The sequence below is a fragment of the Rhinatrema bivittatum genome, chromosome 13, assembly GCF_901001135.1.
Source record: "Rhinatrema bivittatum chromosome 13, aRhiBiv1.1, whole genome shotgun sequence".
Lineage (NCBI taxonomy): Eukaryota > Metazoa > Chordata > Amphibia > Gymnophiona > Rhinatrematidae > Rhinatrema > Rhinatrema bivittatum.
In genome coordinates, this window is record NC_042627.1 from 57,633,003 (window position 1) to 57,651,407 (window position 18,405).

Consider the following 18,405-nt stretch of genomic DNA (forward strand, 5'->3'; position numbering starts at 1 on the left):
AAATACAAAGATCAGACAACAAAGGTAAAAATATATATCTATATTTTGAGATGTTAGCAATTTAAATATAAGCAACACAACCGCTCTCTCAAAATTTATGGACAGGTAGGAGCCGTGTATAAAATCGTAATAATAAGAAGGCTAAAATACCACAAATCACCGTGAATTATGTTTGTATCATTAAGTAAACCTCATACTTAGGTGTAGATGTGAATGCTATGCTGCATAATTTGGCATTATTTATCAGTAAAAAAACAACTAGTAGACCTGCATGCCTACAGCCCACCCATGTTAACCTTGTGCCCACCCAAAAAATCAATTCTGGCTACGCCACTGCTTCTGCCCACTCCATTAATAGAGCTGAAGTTCCAGCTATTAAGAAACTCTACTTGATTTCCCCCCCCCCCCCCCCATTTTCCTTTATAGACTTCCTTTCTACAAATATAAAGGGGCCCAAAGTGGTTTACACCAATAAATAGAACAAATCAGCATAAAATACATCAATATCATCTGAAAAACATAGTTTAAATCATAGCTCATACCCGATCTCCACTCCACTCTCATTAGGGGTAAAGGGCAGAGCTACAAAGTATAATAAATTATCTCAACATACAGAAAAATAACATTACCTAGCAAAATCACACTCCTCCCCAAAGTTTGCTTCCCTACTGACATGAAGCTCCATGGCCTCCTTAATTGTTGAGTCCATTTTTTTTTTTAATATATTTGCCCTTTTTTTGGGGGGGGGGGGGGGGGGGTTGTGTTCTTTCACCTTAATTGTGTAATTATTATAAGGCAACCAAGAATGAATCAGAGACCTTTCTTCCTAACTAAAGCAACCCAGATCTTTAATAATGCCTCTCTATCCATGATTTTGCAACCAAGCTTACAAAGAATTCCCACTTTTTGCAAGGATTCAGTGACACGCATATTCTGCACCACAATTATCCATGTAAAAGCTTTAGACATCTTCTTGTACTACAGTGGATGCTATTTTACCATTGCACTCTAACATCTAAACAAAGGATCCCATATACAATTAATCCATGTATCACCCTGAAGAAGACAAGAACAGCCTTTAAATGAATTTGCATGAGATAAATATGTATATAATGGAAATCTATATGCATACAAAATCTCTCTCAAGTATATTCATTATGGATATCCTAAAAACATGACTGGCTCGGTGTCTCCTGAGTATTGGACTGAGAATCATTGCTTTAAAGCAGGGTCAACGTCTCAATAGAAAAGCAAACACAGCTCAGCATATATGACATACATTTTCACAAAAGAGTTGGGGAAACTGATCATGCACAGAGACACTTTTCAACCAATCTAAAAAAACATTTTTTTCCTTTAACACACTGAAAATTTGTTTGCGTTTTGTCAAAACACAACCACTTGACACATCAAGTAAAGTACAGCGGGGGCAGATCTCCAGACAAGGCCAAACAAGAGGGCAGCCCAACCCCTTGCTAGCCCAAAAACTTTCAGAAGGGTTTCGAGTACGGTATGGTCCTGGGGAGGTGTAGTTTAACTTCATGTGGCCTCTCTTAAGATGCTGCTTTAACTATATTCCACACCGACATGTAACATTTAGATGTAGAAATCAATTCTACATTCTCCAGCAGAATATCATTTGCATATGGCTCTCCCCCCTGTCATTTCCTGGTCTTGGGCAGTCATTTTCAGTTGTAAAGTATAAGATATCGAAGCGATTATTATTGGCTCTTCAAATGAGAACTGTACACACAAGGAAGATAACACACTATAATACAATGCATTGTGATTCAGGGTCCGTTATTCTATAGGAACAATTTTGGTACAATCAAAAAGTGAAAAATATTTATCAGCAATACAATTTGAATTTTTTTTTTTAACTTTCACATTTCTCTGCTATATTAAATTTGCATAGTTGAATTATGGTGTACAAAGATGGTTTCTGACAGGGCAGAGTGCTCCACAAGGGCCTGTAGCAGATGGATATTTTATTGAGAAGTGCCCTTGTCAGCTGCTGTAAAAGCTCAACACAAGGTTTATTACACGGGGGTACAGCCAGACACGTACATTTTCCCAGCTGGCTTAATAGTCAGCTTGAATGGTGCATTCACCATGTCAGAAGCAACCGATTCATACGAACGCGAAGAATACAGCGCCAAGAGGAAAATATACACCTCTTCCACAACTTTTATCTTTCAACAGCTTTATTTTCAAGGTTAGATACTTTCCAGAAGAAACCTCGTTTAACTTTCGACAAACAAGTTTGATGCGCCACAGAACAGCGTGACAATTTTTATGTTTTATTTTACATGCCGGCCATCGTTTCCGCCTCCCCCCCCCCCATGGGCTAATAAAATTTGTCAGTCCACCGGTGCAATGGCCCCTAAACAAAATACGCCAAATTCAACCCCTGCATTTCAAATTCGTTTTCAAGAAAGGTAAATGAGGAATGCACAAGCACAAGCAAGAGCAGAGCTGCCAATGAACTTTAGCGCAGACTTATAACCTTTGAACTGCAAGCCCCAAACATTCTGGAAGCGAGGCACTGACTTTCTCAGGGTCATAAACGGGTATGGAAAGGGTTAGTTTTCTTCCCATGTTTTGTAATGTTGGTGGTTTCCCTGGTTTCTTCACTCACCTAGCTCAGGGGTCCCCGAACTTGGTCCTGAAGTGCCGCATCCTAGTTGGCTTTTCAGACCCTGATCTAGCTGTTTGAGCTGCGTAGGCTGCAAAAATACACTTGGTTTATGGGACAATGTGAACATTTTTTTTTTTTACTTTGGGGGAGGTTCTCTCTCTCTTTTTTTTTTTGTAATGCTTGTATGTTTCATGTGTGTCTCTGAATTCCCCTGGGTGTCTGGGGGTGAGCTTACCTAATGATGTGACAACAGTATAAAACCAATTGGCACAGCCAGTCTTATCCACGTTTAGCTTTTTTCTCTCTGGTTTTCCAACCCTTTGGTGGGACGATGAGCATATAAAATTTCCATCAACAGAAACCTGGGGGTAACCTGCACAGAGCGGCAGTTACTACCATATGAAGCTTGCTGGGCACACTGGATGGACCTTTTGATCCTTTTCTGCCATCGTTACTGTGTCGCTATGTATGTTACATTGTCTAAATCCCACAGCAGCTCCCCACTCCCACCCTCATCCCCTGTCAGTTTGGTTTAGGTGTGAAAACCAGAGGAGAAGGAGGGGCATGGGGGGGGGGGGATCTAACAGGGAAAGGAAGCAGCCACTACATAAATAGCCCCGTTCCTATCAACAGAGGAGGAGGGGCTGTTATCCCCATACATGACAACATGGGGAAAGCACAGGCCAAATGTTAGTGAACTTAACTGCCTCTAGCGTGACATCTTCTGATCTCACACAAATAGAAAGATGCTTCGCTGAGTAATGAACATGCAAAGAGTCCTTACAAGATATCTGTAGAGAGTTAAAGGAGAGACTTCGGGGGGGATCAAAGTCTTCAGTTCTCAATTATTTATGCAGCTGGACAATTCTGTTCTAGACCTGCAAAACTATGGGCCTGATTCATCAAGATCTGTTCCTATGGACACAGTATGGAAAAAAAAAAACCTTAGTGAATCAGTCCCTACATGTAGCTCGCGCGCTAGCACACTTTTTCTGGTTATTTGCTAGGTTAGTTTTGTTTTTCTTTTATAATCCAACTTTTATTTTCATTTTACTTCCTTTTGATCTGTCCAGGTTTGTAAATGATAGGTGCAAGTAATTTGTGCGTAAACTCCTGCTGCTTTATTTTACTTAGGATTAAATATTTAATTAATCTGACTTGTCTCTGATTTATCCCGTGTAAAAACTCATTACCTCTGGAGTTAAATCAGGATTGGCACAAAGACCAAAAAAGTGTAATCATCAACTAAATCTAAATTGCATTCAAGTTGCCTGGTGGGTGTCAGACCCTCCACAGAAGGACTGGCAAAGCCGGAAGAGGCTACTGTTGAGGCAGTATTCACAGCCCCAAGAGGGAGGAAAGTCCTCGTCCTTGCCCAACAGCGACACCTACTGGCCGGGTTCAGCACTAAGGTTGCAGGGATTCCAGAAGACGAGGACTTGTCACAGCAATGACTGGGCTAAGTGAGTTGGGAGGAGGTATAAAATGGGGTAAAAATCCCTGGGTCTCCTTGGCATGAAGGCTCGTGGGTGGCACTGGCGTCATAGCCCAAAAACGGCTACGACTGAGCTGGGAGCCGAAAGGGGAACAGGAGGAAAGCTGCCAGGACTAATAAAGCTCGTCATAGGGTTTAGCTCTGTTCCGTGGCAGAAATCAAAAGAATTAACCCAAGTGCTACACCTGAATTAAGGTTCAGAGCAATTACTGTTTGCTGCTCCTTCTGTGGAAGCTACAAGGGACAGGAGCTGGCTGCTCGGGGAGAGAGCGAGAGAGCGAGATAAAAGCAGACTGTGTCTGCCCTGTGGATGGAGAGCAGCAGGATTCCCTGCCTGCCACAAGCTGATGCCCATCTGGATGAGGTTCTTAATTTGGGAGGAGAATACTCACAGAAGCAGGCGGGAGGGTATATGCTGCGATGTGAAGCAAAAAAAAAAAAAAAAAAGGGTCTAGTCTGGGGAACAAATTATATTAAAAAAATATAAATGCTGACTGCCCACATAACCCCCCTACTGAAGCTTTTCAGTGTTCCACGTGGGGCTCTGGACAGATGGGAGGTGATCATGACAAGATGGCAGCGAGAGGGACAATCATTAGTAAGTGTACAAGTCCCAGAATGCTTAGACATGGGACTTTTTTTTAAAAAAAAGGCAACGTGCTCAAAGTTAGCTAGCAGGTCTGCACCCAGATTTCACGCTCTCCAGCAGTAAGGCACAGCGCCACAAGTCTGGGACCACCATTGCTAAGAGACTCCACGTCCAATACCACTAAATTCAAATGGCAGTTGCTGCCAGCACTGGAAATCTCCCCCACACACACACGCATCTAAAACCCCGAGGATTTAGCCCATTGCCTGTTGACGAAATTCCCACTGTGCAGGATTCACCGTTTCGTGTGGGCCAGAGTCTGATGCGCCTGCAGAAACACACAAGAAGAAAACCTTTTTCGGAGGAACAACAAAAGCTCATGGCACGAAGCTGTAAGGGGGTAGATTCAGGAACATCTTTTACTGAAAAGCGTGGTGGATGCATGTAATGAACTCCCAGCGGAGAGGGTGGAGACAAGAAAAGCAACAGAATTCAAGAAAAGCGTGGGATAAACACGGAGGATCCCTAGTGGTGAAGAAGTGAGAGGGAAGCCAGAATCTGCTGGGGTCCATGGGACTGCACCAGGAATCAAACTGGGCCTTGTGCTTCTTATCAACTGTCATGTTCTGTGTGAGAGAGGAAAGTACAGTAGTTGCACATCTGTCTTTAAGTCACTACCACTGCAAGAAATTACCAAATAACCTAGGCCCGATTCAGGCAGGCGCACTTCATGTACATTAACGCTGAATCAGTCAAGTCAGCCCCACAGCCTTACCTAGTAACAGAGTAATGCCAGAGCTCAAGAAACCATGGGATAAGTGCAAAGGATCTCCAAGGGACAGGAAGGGGTAGTAAAACTAAGCGAGAAGTGTAGATGGTCAGACCGGATGAGCTACACAGTAACACAGTAATGATGGCAAAAAAAAAAAAAAAAAAAAGACCAAAAGGTCCATCCAGACTGCCCGGCAAGTTTCCCATGGTAACTGCTGCTCCATGCAAGTTACCCCCGTGTTTCTGTCAAGAATAGTAACTGCCGCTCCCATGTAGGCCACCCCCAAGCCTTATCTTAAGGGTAGTAAAATTAGCAATCAAAACCAAGCAACTGTCAAAACCCATTACAATTACTAATAGCAACAGTTTTGCAGGGTGAGCAGCCTTTTTGATAATTCAGATGGTGCTGCTTGAATGTGCTTTGCTTTTGGACTTGGCCATAGAAACAGTCCTGCACTTTTTTCCTAATGTCTACATATCAGCACCCCGGACCTATAAAAGTCAGGGCCCAACATTGGCTGTCGTTTGGATCCAATTTTATTTGTTTCTTAAAATTTTATACTCCAGCTTCCGGCAAAAAGATCAAAATGGCGTCCAATCATAATGTAAAGCATCATACCAGGACTGAGGTGCTGTTCCCCAAGTCAACAGTCACCATCTGCGACTACAATCAAGGCTCTCCAGGAAGCCTTTTTTTTTTTACGTTTTGCTGGCTCATAAACCAGTCACATTTCTATGTTTCTAATTGGTCCAGCCAGGCTACCAAAATATTTGAGTGTCTTCCTCTCTAGTTATCTACCAATCTGGGTAGATGAGCACACAAATTCCAATTTCTCAAACCAACACCAGGTCCCCCATATACAAACACTCTCCAGGTCCCTCACTTAATCCTCAATCCTGTTCCTACCACCAGCCTCCACAGTTCCCCTAAGTCTGTTGCTCTGTCATTTCTTCCACCAGCCACTAACCATCATGTTTTGCCTGTCCTAAGCATTTCCAAATTTTGTCATGGCTTTGTTTTCCACTACCTCTGCAAGTAGGTCATTTCTGACATGAACCTCTCAGCAAAGTAGTATCTTGTTTCCTCTAAACTCCCCTTTCTGCAACTTCACAGTCCCCATCCCTGAATTTCCCTGTGATAGCGCTATGCCAGTCACTAGTATAATCCTTGTGTGATTTTTGCTATTTAGGGGCAGTAGGAGGGGTTTTGCTACTTTTGATTCCTCCCATTGTTTTAACCCCACCTTTTGGGGGAGAGGAGCAGGAAAGGATTGGCGAGTGGAAGAGTGAGGAGCTGAAAGCTTCCCTAGGTTTCAATGGAAAATTGGATGGGACAGCAAGAGATTTCCCCAAGATCTCAAAGAAAGGTGGTTGGAGACCTGAAGATTCCCCCTGGATCTCACAGAAGGCAATTCAAGCATTTGGCAAATAGGTATTGAGGAAGAGAGGGGGGTTTTTTTTAGAAAACTTTTTGGATTTTGATTGACCAATGCCTGAGCGATGGGCATACCTCCGGAATCCCAAAGGGCTTGGACAAAGATCTTTTGACCCATTCAACCAATTAGGTGAAGAGAAGGATACCAATAAGTCAAGAGACTTGCATTTTTTAAGAGTTTGAATTACAGTTGAAGGCTGACATTTGAACCCAATTCGGATATTTTTCTTGGGGATACTTTTTCCAGCCCAGTTCATGCCAGAACCGGAACACACGAGTTATCCTACTCTTATTGGTGAGGATATTTTCAATCAGGATGAATGGAAGTGAACAGAATAAGGATGGACAGAGAAACCATTTGTTTTTAAATTTATTGTTGATCATTGGATGTATGTTGATTCTTATTTTTTTCTTCTTGACTTGAATCCTCTTCTTTAAGTTACAGTAAAAACTACATTTTTATTTGATCACCAACTATGAACTCCAGTGTTTTTCTTGAATGTGCCCCGTGTGAACTTACTAAGGGCGGATGGACCCTTTTGTGATTCCTGGTTTCTCCCTGCGGTGCTGATTTTAGCTTCCCTGTTCTTATTCTTTACTATTTGGCATCTCCTAGAACTATTTGATATAGAATGAGAGGTGGTCACAGAGACTGACCGAGAGCATCAGGAGCCCTGGAAGAGAAATCTTCCTCCCCGCCTGGACCTAAACCCAGACTCGTAGCACCCCTAGTAGAGGATAAAGCACCGAAATGGGGGACCTGCTGCATCCCTCTTTTGTTTGGGCTGCTCCATAAGGACAGGGAGAATGACAAGGAGACATAAGGACAGGGAGAATGACAAGGAGACCTTACTTACTCCTAGACTGCCATCCCTAGGGATGTTGGGGGGATGGAATGGGAACAGGATTAAACCCTGAAGGAGCTTAACCTTGCATAACTGGAGACTTCACCGTGGATTGGCCTTTCTGCTTCTTTTCAAATTCCAGAAGGGTAAGTGTACTTGTGAATGAAGTGGAACCCACAGTAAAGTTAGAAATCTGCTGATATGCCAAGACCGACCTAAAGGCTCATCTGTGCATACATGGTGACTTGTGAGAGAGAATATTTTATTAAATAGTCTAAGTGGGGGAAAAAAATGAACCTACTATCTATCATAAATCCTGGCTCTTTATGTTCAACAAGGCACGGCAGGGCTGTGGAAACTGCATGCTACTGTTAACAAAAATGTCACAAATCTAGTCGGTACTAACATGCCGGTGCTAAGTAACAGATGTATTTCTTGGAAGAACATTCCATCAACCTACTATTTGCAGACATCTCTGATTAGCCATATGCTAGGGCCCACTGCTTTCTATGCAGCATGAACTGTGTAACATTCAGTGCAGTTATTCCTCTGTGATTAACACAAAAGGCGCAGGCTAAGGGCAGGGAGTCTTAAAAAAAAAAAAAATCACATTGTACTAGTTATGTTCAAAAAGAGAAGAAAATATTCATAACATCAGGGCATTGTTTGAACTGTTAATGTTTGTACTCACAGATTCTTCAAAGCTGAGTTTCTAAAGTTATATGTCTGCATATGGAATTTATTTTTGAGCCTTTAAGTGACGGCCAGACAATATAAAATAACATTACATACTTTGTGGAAAGACTACAATACACAAAATGACTCTGGTTTGAAAGAAAAAAAAATAAGTTATATTTTTTTAATTGCAGCCAGAGCTCATAATACACACAAAGCACTGTTTTAAAGCAAAACCACTTATAAGCACTCACAAGCAGTTGAGGAAAGCAAGCATGTCCCTCCTCACACCCACGTTCAAAAGCAGGCATGTTCCTCACAGTGCCCTCTACTCTGCCAGTTTCAGAGGCATGCCAAAAATTAGGCACAGGAGCAAATTTCCATGAAAGAGAATCAAATATGCCTCCGATTTGTTTTTCAGATTGAGGGGGGAAAAAACGCAAGCTGAATATCTCCTAATAGTTAGCAGTCTACAAGACCCAGACCTTTTTGTGCTTCTTCTGCATTATTTATATCCTTGAGGTGTCTGAATGTCTCTATCATATGCACCCCCCTCCCCCCTTTGCTAGACTGCACATATTGAAGTCCTTTACTTTCATCTCATATGGCTTTTGGTAAAGACACTGCCCCATTTTGCTAGCCTCTTTCTGGATTAGCTCTAAGCTGTCTAATTCAATGTGATTTACTTGGATTTCAGTAAAGCTTATGATACAGTCCCGCATATGAGGCTCGTGAATAAAACGAGAAGCCTGGGAGTGAGCGCCAAGGTGCTGGAGTGGATTGACAGGAGACAGAGTATAAATGGTACTCTGAAGAGAAAACAGTGTTAAATGCCAAAAGGATCAGTTTTGTTTAATATTTTTATGGAAGGGATAGAAAGTAAAGTTTGTCAGAAGGTGTAGAGAAAATGAAAAGGGATTTAAGAAAGCTTGAAGAGTGGTCAAGGATTTGATAGCTGGGATTCAATGCCAAGAAGTACAGAATCATGCATCTGGGGTGCGGTAATACAGAAAGCTGTAAGTGATGGGGGGTGAAAGACTAATGCGCACAGACAGAGAGGGACCTTGGGGTGATAGTATTTGGCGATCTGAATGCAGCAAGCAATGTGACAAAGCGATAGCTAAAGCCAGAAGGATGCATAGAGAATAACATCCAGCAGGAAAAAGGAGGTGGTGATGCCCTTGTATAGGTCCTTGGTGAGACCTCATCTGGAGTACTGTGTTCAGTTCTGGAGACCATATCTCAAAAAGGATAGAAACAGAATGGAGGCGGTCCAGTGAAGGGAGACCAAAATGGTGTGGGGTCTTTATTGGAAGACTTATGAGGAGAGGTTGAAGGACCTAAATATATAAGCCCTGGAAGAGAGGAGGCTGAAGGGAGATATGATACAGACCTTCAGATACCTGAAGGGTTTTAATGATGCACGAACTTCAAACCTCTTCCGTTGAAAAGGAAACTGTAGAACTAGGGTTCACGAAATGAAACTACAGGGGGGGACAACTCAGAACCAATATCAAGAAATATTTCTTCCACGGATGACTGGAATACCCTTCTGGAAGAGGTGGTGAGGACGAAAACAGTAAACAAATTCAAAAGGGCATGGGGATAAACACTGTGGATCCCTAAAGGCTAGCGGTTGGAAATGAAGAAAAGGGTGCATGGGAGTAACTTGCTTGGATTGGCGGTTACTACCCTTAACAGAAAGCATGGGGATTTCTAGCTTTAACTAGTTAGCCTTGATGCTTTTGTCACTCCCAACAGAAGCTGTGAACGGTGCCTCCAGAGCATTGCCAGCCCTGGTTGGTTTACATAGAAACATAGAAATGACGGCAGAAGACGACCAAATGGCCCATCCAGTCTGCCCAGCAAGCTTCACACATTTTTTCTCTCATACTTATCTGTTTCTCTTAGCTCTTGGTTCTATTTCCCTTCCACCCCCACCATTAACGTAGAGAGCAGTGATGGAGCTGCATCCAAGTGATATCTAGCTTGATTAGTTAGGGGTAGTAGGGGTAGTAAGCACCGCAATAAGCAAGCTACACCCATGCTTGTTTTACCCAGACTATGTTATACAGCCCTTATTGGTTGTTTTTCTTCTCCCCTGCCGTTGAAGCAGGGAGCTATGCGTGAAGTATCAGGTTTTTTTTTTTCTCCCCTGCCATTGAAGCAGAGAGCTATGCTGGATATGCATGAAGAATCAGTTTTTCTTCTCTCCTGCCGTTGAAGCAGAGAGCTATGCTGGAAATGCGTGATATATCAGTCTTCTCCCATGCCGTTGAAGGTGCCAAGAATGGCACCCAGGTCTTCTGCATGGCAGAATTCAGCACTGCCACCAGGATTGCTAATCTCCTGTAAACTTATGAGCTGCTCATAAAAATAAAAAGAATTAGGGACCTGCTCATAAGGACAATAAATGTCTTTATGAGACCTGTAAATTTCTGGGTGGTTGGCAAGGCAACTGTGGCAGGGTTCCTGGTTCCCTCTGATGTTGGACAGAAGCAGTTAATGATGCAGCTTGGGACAGAGGCAGATAAGCCTAGGGGACAGTGGTAGAAAAGGAGGCGCAGGGCTCCTGCTCGGCAAGATTCCTGAGGGGGCCCCTCCAGACATTTAGACATTTTTTTCTGACAGTCGGTAAAAGCTGGATTGTCAGGAAAAAGAACCCCTCAGCTTGTCAACAAGGACTAGGGGACTTTCCATGAAACTAGCAACCAGCAAATTTAAAACGAATCGTAAGAAGTATTTTCTCACACGGCGCACAATCAAACCATGGAATCTGTTGCCAGAGGATGTGGTCAAGGCAACTAACAGTGAGGATTTACAAAGAGGATTGGACAAGTTCCTAAAAGGAAAAGTCCATAAACAGTTATTAGCCAGGTAGACTTGGGAAGGCCAGTGCTTTTCCCTGAGAGCGAGGTACAAGAAATAAATCAAGCATTGGGGATCAGACAGGTACCTGTGACCGGGACCAGCCATTGTCGGAGACTAAATGCTGGGCTCGATGGACCTTGGTCTGACCTAGCGTGGCACTTCGTATGTTCTTAATACTGATTCTCCAAAGCAGGCAAACCTGACTACCACTGATCCACTCGACCAGCCTCTCTATCTCAAGTAGAAGAAATTCACAGGAAAGGTAGCATTTATCAAAAGATTTCCTCCATTCCATGCTTTCTTGAAAAGTCGGTGATAAATCAGGCACAAAAGATTTCTGTGTTTCTGGCATCTAAATTCTGAAAAAAAGCTTCATTATTTTCTTGTCCTTTTTGAGTGCAATTATGGGTGAAGAGGTTCTTATATCAGATGTAAGAACGAAACACTAGCAGAATTACACTGGCTACCTATAGAACACAGAGTACAATATAAAGCACTATGCACAATACATAAATTAATTCATGATGAAAAAGCGGAATGGCTTAACACAGCACCTCGGGTACATGTTCCACAGAGAAATCTGAGATCGGCTAACAAAGCACTCCTAACTGTTCCTTCTGTGAAGACAGCAAGACTTACCCAAGTCAGAGAACGAGCACTGTCCTTAGCAGGACCCATACTATGGAACTCAATGGCTCTCAAGATAAGATTACAGAGAAATTTCAAACTATTCAAAGGAAGTTTAAAAACCTGCTTTTTAAATGAAGCTGGCATCATAACATCAGCACTCAGCATTTAGTTTACCACGTGCTGTGTTATTTGTTATTTTAAGACTCACTGCTAACCTAGATAAAAATATACAGTACAAGAGAGTATTACATGTAAATTATCCATGTTACATGTATTAAAAGGACAAGATATATGACATTCACCAAATAGTCTTTATATTGGAAGTTTATGTAACCGGAACCTTGTTGGCACTTTTTATAACGTATTACCCATTTTCAATTTTTTAACAATACTATATGTGCCTTTTTGTAAACAGTTGTGATGGTGTATAACTTAATGACGGTATAGAAAAGATTTTAAATAAATAAGCAAACAAACTTCACAGCCCCCTCAGCCCATGAAATAAAAAGGCAACATCTCATCTCAAGAGTAAGTTCATCCAGGAACACACAGCAGAAATGATTTCCCACGCGCAGCCTATTCAGGAAGCCGGGAAGCAGACAAGTTATCCGGCTACGTGTTAAGCGGATAAGTTGTTGAGGATAGTCAGCGAATCAAGCCTCCCACTGCCTATACTCAGCAAACGTTGGCCTGGTTACTTTTAAGTCTAATCCGTTATATTTGAATAGAACTGGTTAAGTTTAAAGTTATCCAGGCATGTGTACGCGGATAACTTTAACCTTAACTGACTATATTCAAAATATAGCTAATTAAGGAGATATCCCCCCCCCCCCCCAAAAAAAAAATTCTGGGCCAATACCACCCCCAAAAATCAGTATAAATTATTTTGGACATAGCACCCGAGCCCCTTCTCCCCGAACTTCCCAAAAGAATAAAAACAAACTTACGGGCCACGGCATTTGAGGATCTTCCCTACACCCTCCATCCCTGATGTTCACAAAAAAAGAGAAACCATTCAAACTGGCAGCCCCCTCCCAACCCGAACTCTCCCCTCCCACCGGCAAGCCCTAATGCACTCTTCCCACCCCCAAAAGCTCCATGACCGTTAGAAGCGCCGTACATTCCCGCAGTAGGGACACCAGAACTACAAGTCCATGCAGATAATGAGGTTCAATCAGGTCAGGATCAACCTGAAACTCTGGAGCCAGCCTGCAACCTGGGGTCGATTTTCAGCCACTGGGTGTGTGGCTCGCCTAGTTAAGCCAGATATCTTTATCTGGCTGAACTGGCAGAGTATATTCAGGGGCACAGTTGTGCCGTTGAATATACCCGTCTACTTGAAAGCTGAATCGGTTTATCTGGCTAACTTTAGGACAGGTCTGGGGCCCGACCAGAGTTATCTGGCTAGTACTGAATACTGGCGTTAGCCGAATAATTTATCTGGCTGATGCCACGCCTCCTGGAATGCCTCCCACCCTCCCGCAGAACATCCCCCCCCCCCCCCCACTTATCCGGCTAGAATTTAGTTGGATAAGTTGCTGAATGTGTTGGTTTTGCCATTTAGACGGATAACTTTTAAAGTGCTTTTGGGGGGGAGGAGATTTCAGATGGGGTCGAAGGGTTGCATTAGGAGCTGCAGGTGGGCGAAGAGGACAAAAGGGGCTGCCAGCCCTTATATTTTTTGGAAAATTGGTAGGGGGAGGAGTTTTAGGGAAGCTCCTTGGGCTCTATGGCCTGCAACAATTTATATTCTTTTGGGCATTTAGAGGGTGGGGGGGATGTCAGGCGCTATGCCTGACAGAATTTATATTGATTAGGGGGGTGGGGGGAGGAAGGATTGGGACTATTAGCTCAGAAGGTTTTTTTGGGGGGTTGGTTTTTTTTTTTGCTATTTAACCAGTTACTGGGCTAACGTTAGTTGGTTAAAAGTTATCCAAGTATACGTACCTTGATCATTTACCTAGATGTGCCTAAACTTAACTCTGCCCCTGCAGCACCTCCGGCTTATCCAGATCATTTTTATCCAGGTAATGTCTTACCCATTTAAAATGTATCCAGACAGAAGGGCAGAATAAACTCTGGGTGTTTGTCCGGGTTACAAGGAAAAACCGCTTTGATAATGGGTATCTACGTAATTAGTCTTTCTGAAGTGGGTGAGTAGCCTGGAGTCTCCTTACATTCATTCCAGTGAATCACATATCAAAGAATAAAAGGGACTCAAAAAAAAAAAAAAAAAATATATATATATATATATATAAAAAGGTCCCTGTTCTACAAATATTAAAAAAAAAAAAAAATTCAAAAATTTGTATTAAAAAAAAAAAAAAAAAAAGGCTTATCCCATCATTCTTCTCATGCTACTGAAGAAATAGCAATGCACATGTCCTCTGAGAGGTACAAGCATCCAGTCCTTCTCATTCAGTTTCCCAGAGCACAGTGCTGCTGCGCAGAGATGCACTCTCGGCAGCTCCCCTCGTTTATGAGAAATGCAAGCAGTGTCCCACAGCTGCTGAGCAGAGCTGATGCACCGCTAGCACATCTCTGCTGCTGTGACCAAGTACATAAATGCTTTGCTGCTATGCATCTCAGTAAATTCCCTGAGGAAGACTCTTCCCTTTGAGGCCAAACATGTGCTGGATACTTAGAATCCCTGGAGAGGGGGTTTGCCTTTATACCCCTGGCTCTTTGCTGTGTTCTCCTTCCCGGGGGTGCTGACCACCACTCTATTCCGGCCCATGCACCATATCCAAGCATTCACAGTCCTCCCGTTGCCCAACATTGGAATACGATTGACATCTGCCTTAGGGCTAGATTTTTAAAAAAGGACGCGCCTGTTATAAAATCACGGGCGGTGCACGCAAGGGAGGGGGGTGCTTGACATAGGCCATAATCGCGCGGCGACGCATTGTCCAATTCCCCCAGTTCCCTCCCAGTCTGTTCCAATTAAGGAGCAGACTGAGAGGGAACTTCCCTACTCCCCCTACCCTAACCTCCCTTCCTCTTCTCCAATCCTACCCGCCCCCCCCCCCTATCCCTATCCTAGGTCCCCCCATTGTTGCTGTAGCAAGTTGCTTGCGCCGGCGCCCTGCTGGCACGTGATCCCCCCGGCACAGCGGCAAATGACCGCCGTACCGGGCGACTCTAGCCCCACCCCCCCCAGACCGCCCCTCTGCCGAGGTCCGGCTCTTGTGCGCGTACCAGGGGTGACGCGCGTGGCTGGGCCCCTTTTAAATGCGCACAAGGCCCGGCCACACACAAAACCCCTGTGTTTTACGCGCGCGGGCCACTAAAAATCCGGCCGTTAGGTTTTACATCTCTTGCGCGTTTCGCAAACCTTACTAAAAAGACATTGTGGAGAGGATATCCAAAGCCATTTGTGTGGCCGGAGTCCTCCTTACACAGGTAAACCCAGCTAGGGAAGGCCTTCGGCCGATGTATTTCTTGCCTAGGTAAATCTGTGCAGCTTATGATTTCTTCCACACAAAATATTTAGCTGGTTAGAGGGACCAGTTAGATTTACCCAGCTAAAATCAAGTTTTAACCAAGGTAAATCGTTTGAATATCCACCCCTATAAGAATCACAGCAAGCGAATGAAATTAATATGAAGACCAGATTCTAAATTAAAGCAATCAGATTACAAGATGTAACATAGCCCTAAAGATGAGAAAAAAAAATCCCTCCATAAAGATGAGCACAACTTGCTGACAAAAACAGCAGCAGCCTGGGAGCCCGATTTACTTTTTCCCATTTTGTGTCCATGAGAAAAAATCTTGGAGCATTTCCAGTTAAATACAGGTATATATATATATATATATATATATATATATATATATATATATATATATATATATATATTCAAACGATTTACCTTGGATAAAACTTGATTTTAGCTGGGTAAATATATATATATATATTCAAATGATTTACCTTGGATAAAACTTGATTTTAGCTGGGTAAATATATATATATCCTACCCTGCTGGGGGAAATAGGTTGGTTTGAGTCTTCTCAGGGAATGGTTGTTTCCTTTGCATGGAGCAAACTGCTTTTGTTTACCGGCGAGAATTAACAGACAATTCCTAATGTACCGCATCCTCTCTGGCCACAAGAGAGAGAGGACGACTTGCCTTTCTGTAACTGAGGCAGCTGGGCCCGAATTCAGGTACAGGCAGCTGCCTAGGGTGCTATATTTGAAGGTGCAAAATGTTCAGGCCGAAGAGGAGGCGCTTGAGCTCCCGGCAGAGCCTTGTGCCTGCTCAGCTTCAAAGGGGAGCTGCCGTGACTTTAAAGAGGCGCGGCCCTAGCAATGCTGCCTGTGGGCAACAAAATCTTAAATCTGGCCCGGAGTTTCAGCCTCATCATAGCCACAGCTCATCTTCCGTCAGGTGTTCTCTCTCTCCCCGTTTTCACCCATTCCACTGATGCTGGGAATCCAGCTGTTATATCTAATCTGCACAGCTGCTCCATCGATGGGTTTACTGAACGTGGCCTGCAGAGGTAACCACTACTACTCATACTACTATTTGTCATTTATAAAGTGCGATGAGACAATCACAGCGCTGTACAGGTCACGCTAAGCACTCTGACTTAAAATTGTTGCTTTATCTTCTTCTCCAGAAAATTACAGGTGTACAAATAAAATATGAAAAACTGCAGGGATTTCACACCACTCCCACTTTACCCGTCCGCAGGCGCTAGGGGTCCTAGCGCATGCATGGGAATTTCCTGCAGGAAAAGCTTCAGTGCAGTGTCCTCGCATTCCCTTGCTCACCGCCAGCTGCCCTCATGAAAGCTTTCACCAAGACGGTCAAAGCAAAAGTAACGCCGGTAAAGCAGAACGCGAGAATGTTGCATTACAGTTACTGAAAGCCACGCTGCTGCAGCAGCAGCAGCAGTCAGCACGCCGTCTGCCTTGCCCGTTTAACTTTACCTAGAGACAGCAAACCAAAGCACGTCTGTGCCCGACATGGCACAATGTGAAAGCAAGGCCAGCCATGGTAAACCCCACAGAGCAAAAGGGCAAGAGGAGGCTTTGGGTACTTACCTCTCTCACACTGCGGTCCAGTGAAGCCGTACGTGCAGGCACAGCGATTGGGAGCCACACACCGACCACCATTCAAACAGCCCTGCTCACAAACAGCTGCAGGCGAGAAAAAAAAAAAATAAAATTACTAAACACAGCCAAATCATATCAGGTGATGCGCCACACTTAGCATGCATGCATACAGGGGAAATAAAAAAAGGATGCGACTGTACACAGATACCGTTATAAGGGTGCTCTTTGGAGGGGAATTTTTAAAGCCATTTCAAGGGAAAAACAGTGCAGTATCCCTGCAAACGGGCTCTTAAAAGTTTCGCTTCCCCCAAGTCAGTAAACCCCTGTGCATACTGCATAGGGCCACTGTGCGCGAAGGCTGCTGCGCGGCGACAAGAAGTGTTCCTGGCGACAGGGCTGGGAAACGGTTTGCACTTAGGTGCCTATATATGTGTATTTTCAAAAGCATTGAGCAGTTTTCCTGAAAAAAAAAAAAAAAAAAAACCACACACACCTGCACAAATAAGCAGGTGTGCTGGTAGGTTTCCTAGGAGAATTTTCCAAGGTAAAGTAGATATTGACTTTCCCTTTGAAAACTGGTGTAAAGTCCAGGACAATTAACTTTATTCTATGTGGGCGGTCATAAAAATCACCTCTTTAGTGTTTTGGGTGGTGGGAGGGGAGGGGAAGGTATGGGCAAGGGCTCCCACTCCTGTCCTGTCTTCAGAAGCTCCACAATGACTGGGCAAGAGATGCACGGGCATTCCTTGGAAAGCCAGCACCTGCAACTTTACAAAAACCCACCTCACTTATGCTTTTATTTAAGTAACGGCCCCCAAACATTTTTATTTTCTCCCCTGGTGTAAAATGTTGTCAAATAGGCTTGGCTAAGTGATGCCTTCATGCCCAGTGAGAGATATATATATATATATATATCCTATCTATCCTGTACTTTCATATGTTATTCAGTTCGTATATTATCCAACTATTTCCCAGTTAGCCCCCTATCCTCATTCATTGTAATTTCCTTTCTCAGTTACTTGTGAACCGACATGATGTGTCCTACGAATGCCGGTATATAAAAAGTGGCAAATAAATAAATAAATATATATATAATATTATATATATTGATGAATCCAATGATAGCACTGGGCATGAAGGCATCACTTAGCCAAGCCTATTTGACAACATTTTACACCAGGGGAAAAAATAAAAATGCCATTTTTTATTTAGTAGTTATGTTCATAATTTCAGTATTCTCAGCCCTCTTGGGCAACAGTTTAGGAAGCAATGGCATCTTGGGGGCAATTACTACCTGGGCAGGCTAAACGCCCATCCTCCACCTGAATTTTCAAAGGGAAACAACTCCCCAGGTGCCTTCCCTTTGAAAATTCCAGGTCAAGTTTGTGATGCTGGAACCA

General features: G+C 43.5%; 1 protein-coding gene across 1 annotated transcript in view; it reads right to left on the reverse strand.

The window, feature by feature from the left end:
• The window catches only part of FBN1 (fibrillin 1), a 292,212-nt gene that overhangs the window by 231,573 nt on the left and 42,234 nt on the right, over nt 1-18,405 (reverse strand). Inside the window, exon 6 of the mRNA XM_029574409.1 lies at nt 16,994-17,089. Within this exon, the coding sequence (XP_029430269.1) occupies nt 16,994-17,089 (96 nt within the window). The remainder of the gene's footprint in view (nt 1-16,993; nt 17,090-18,405) is intronic.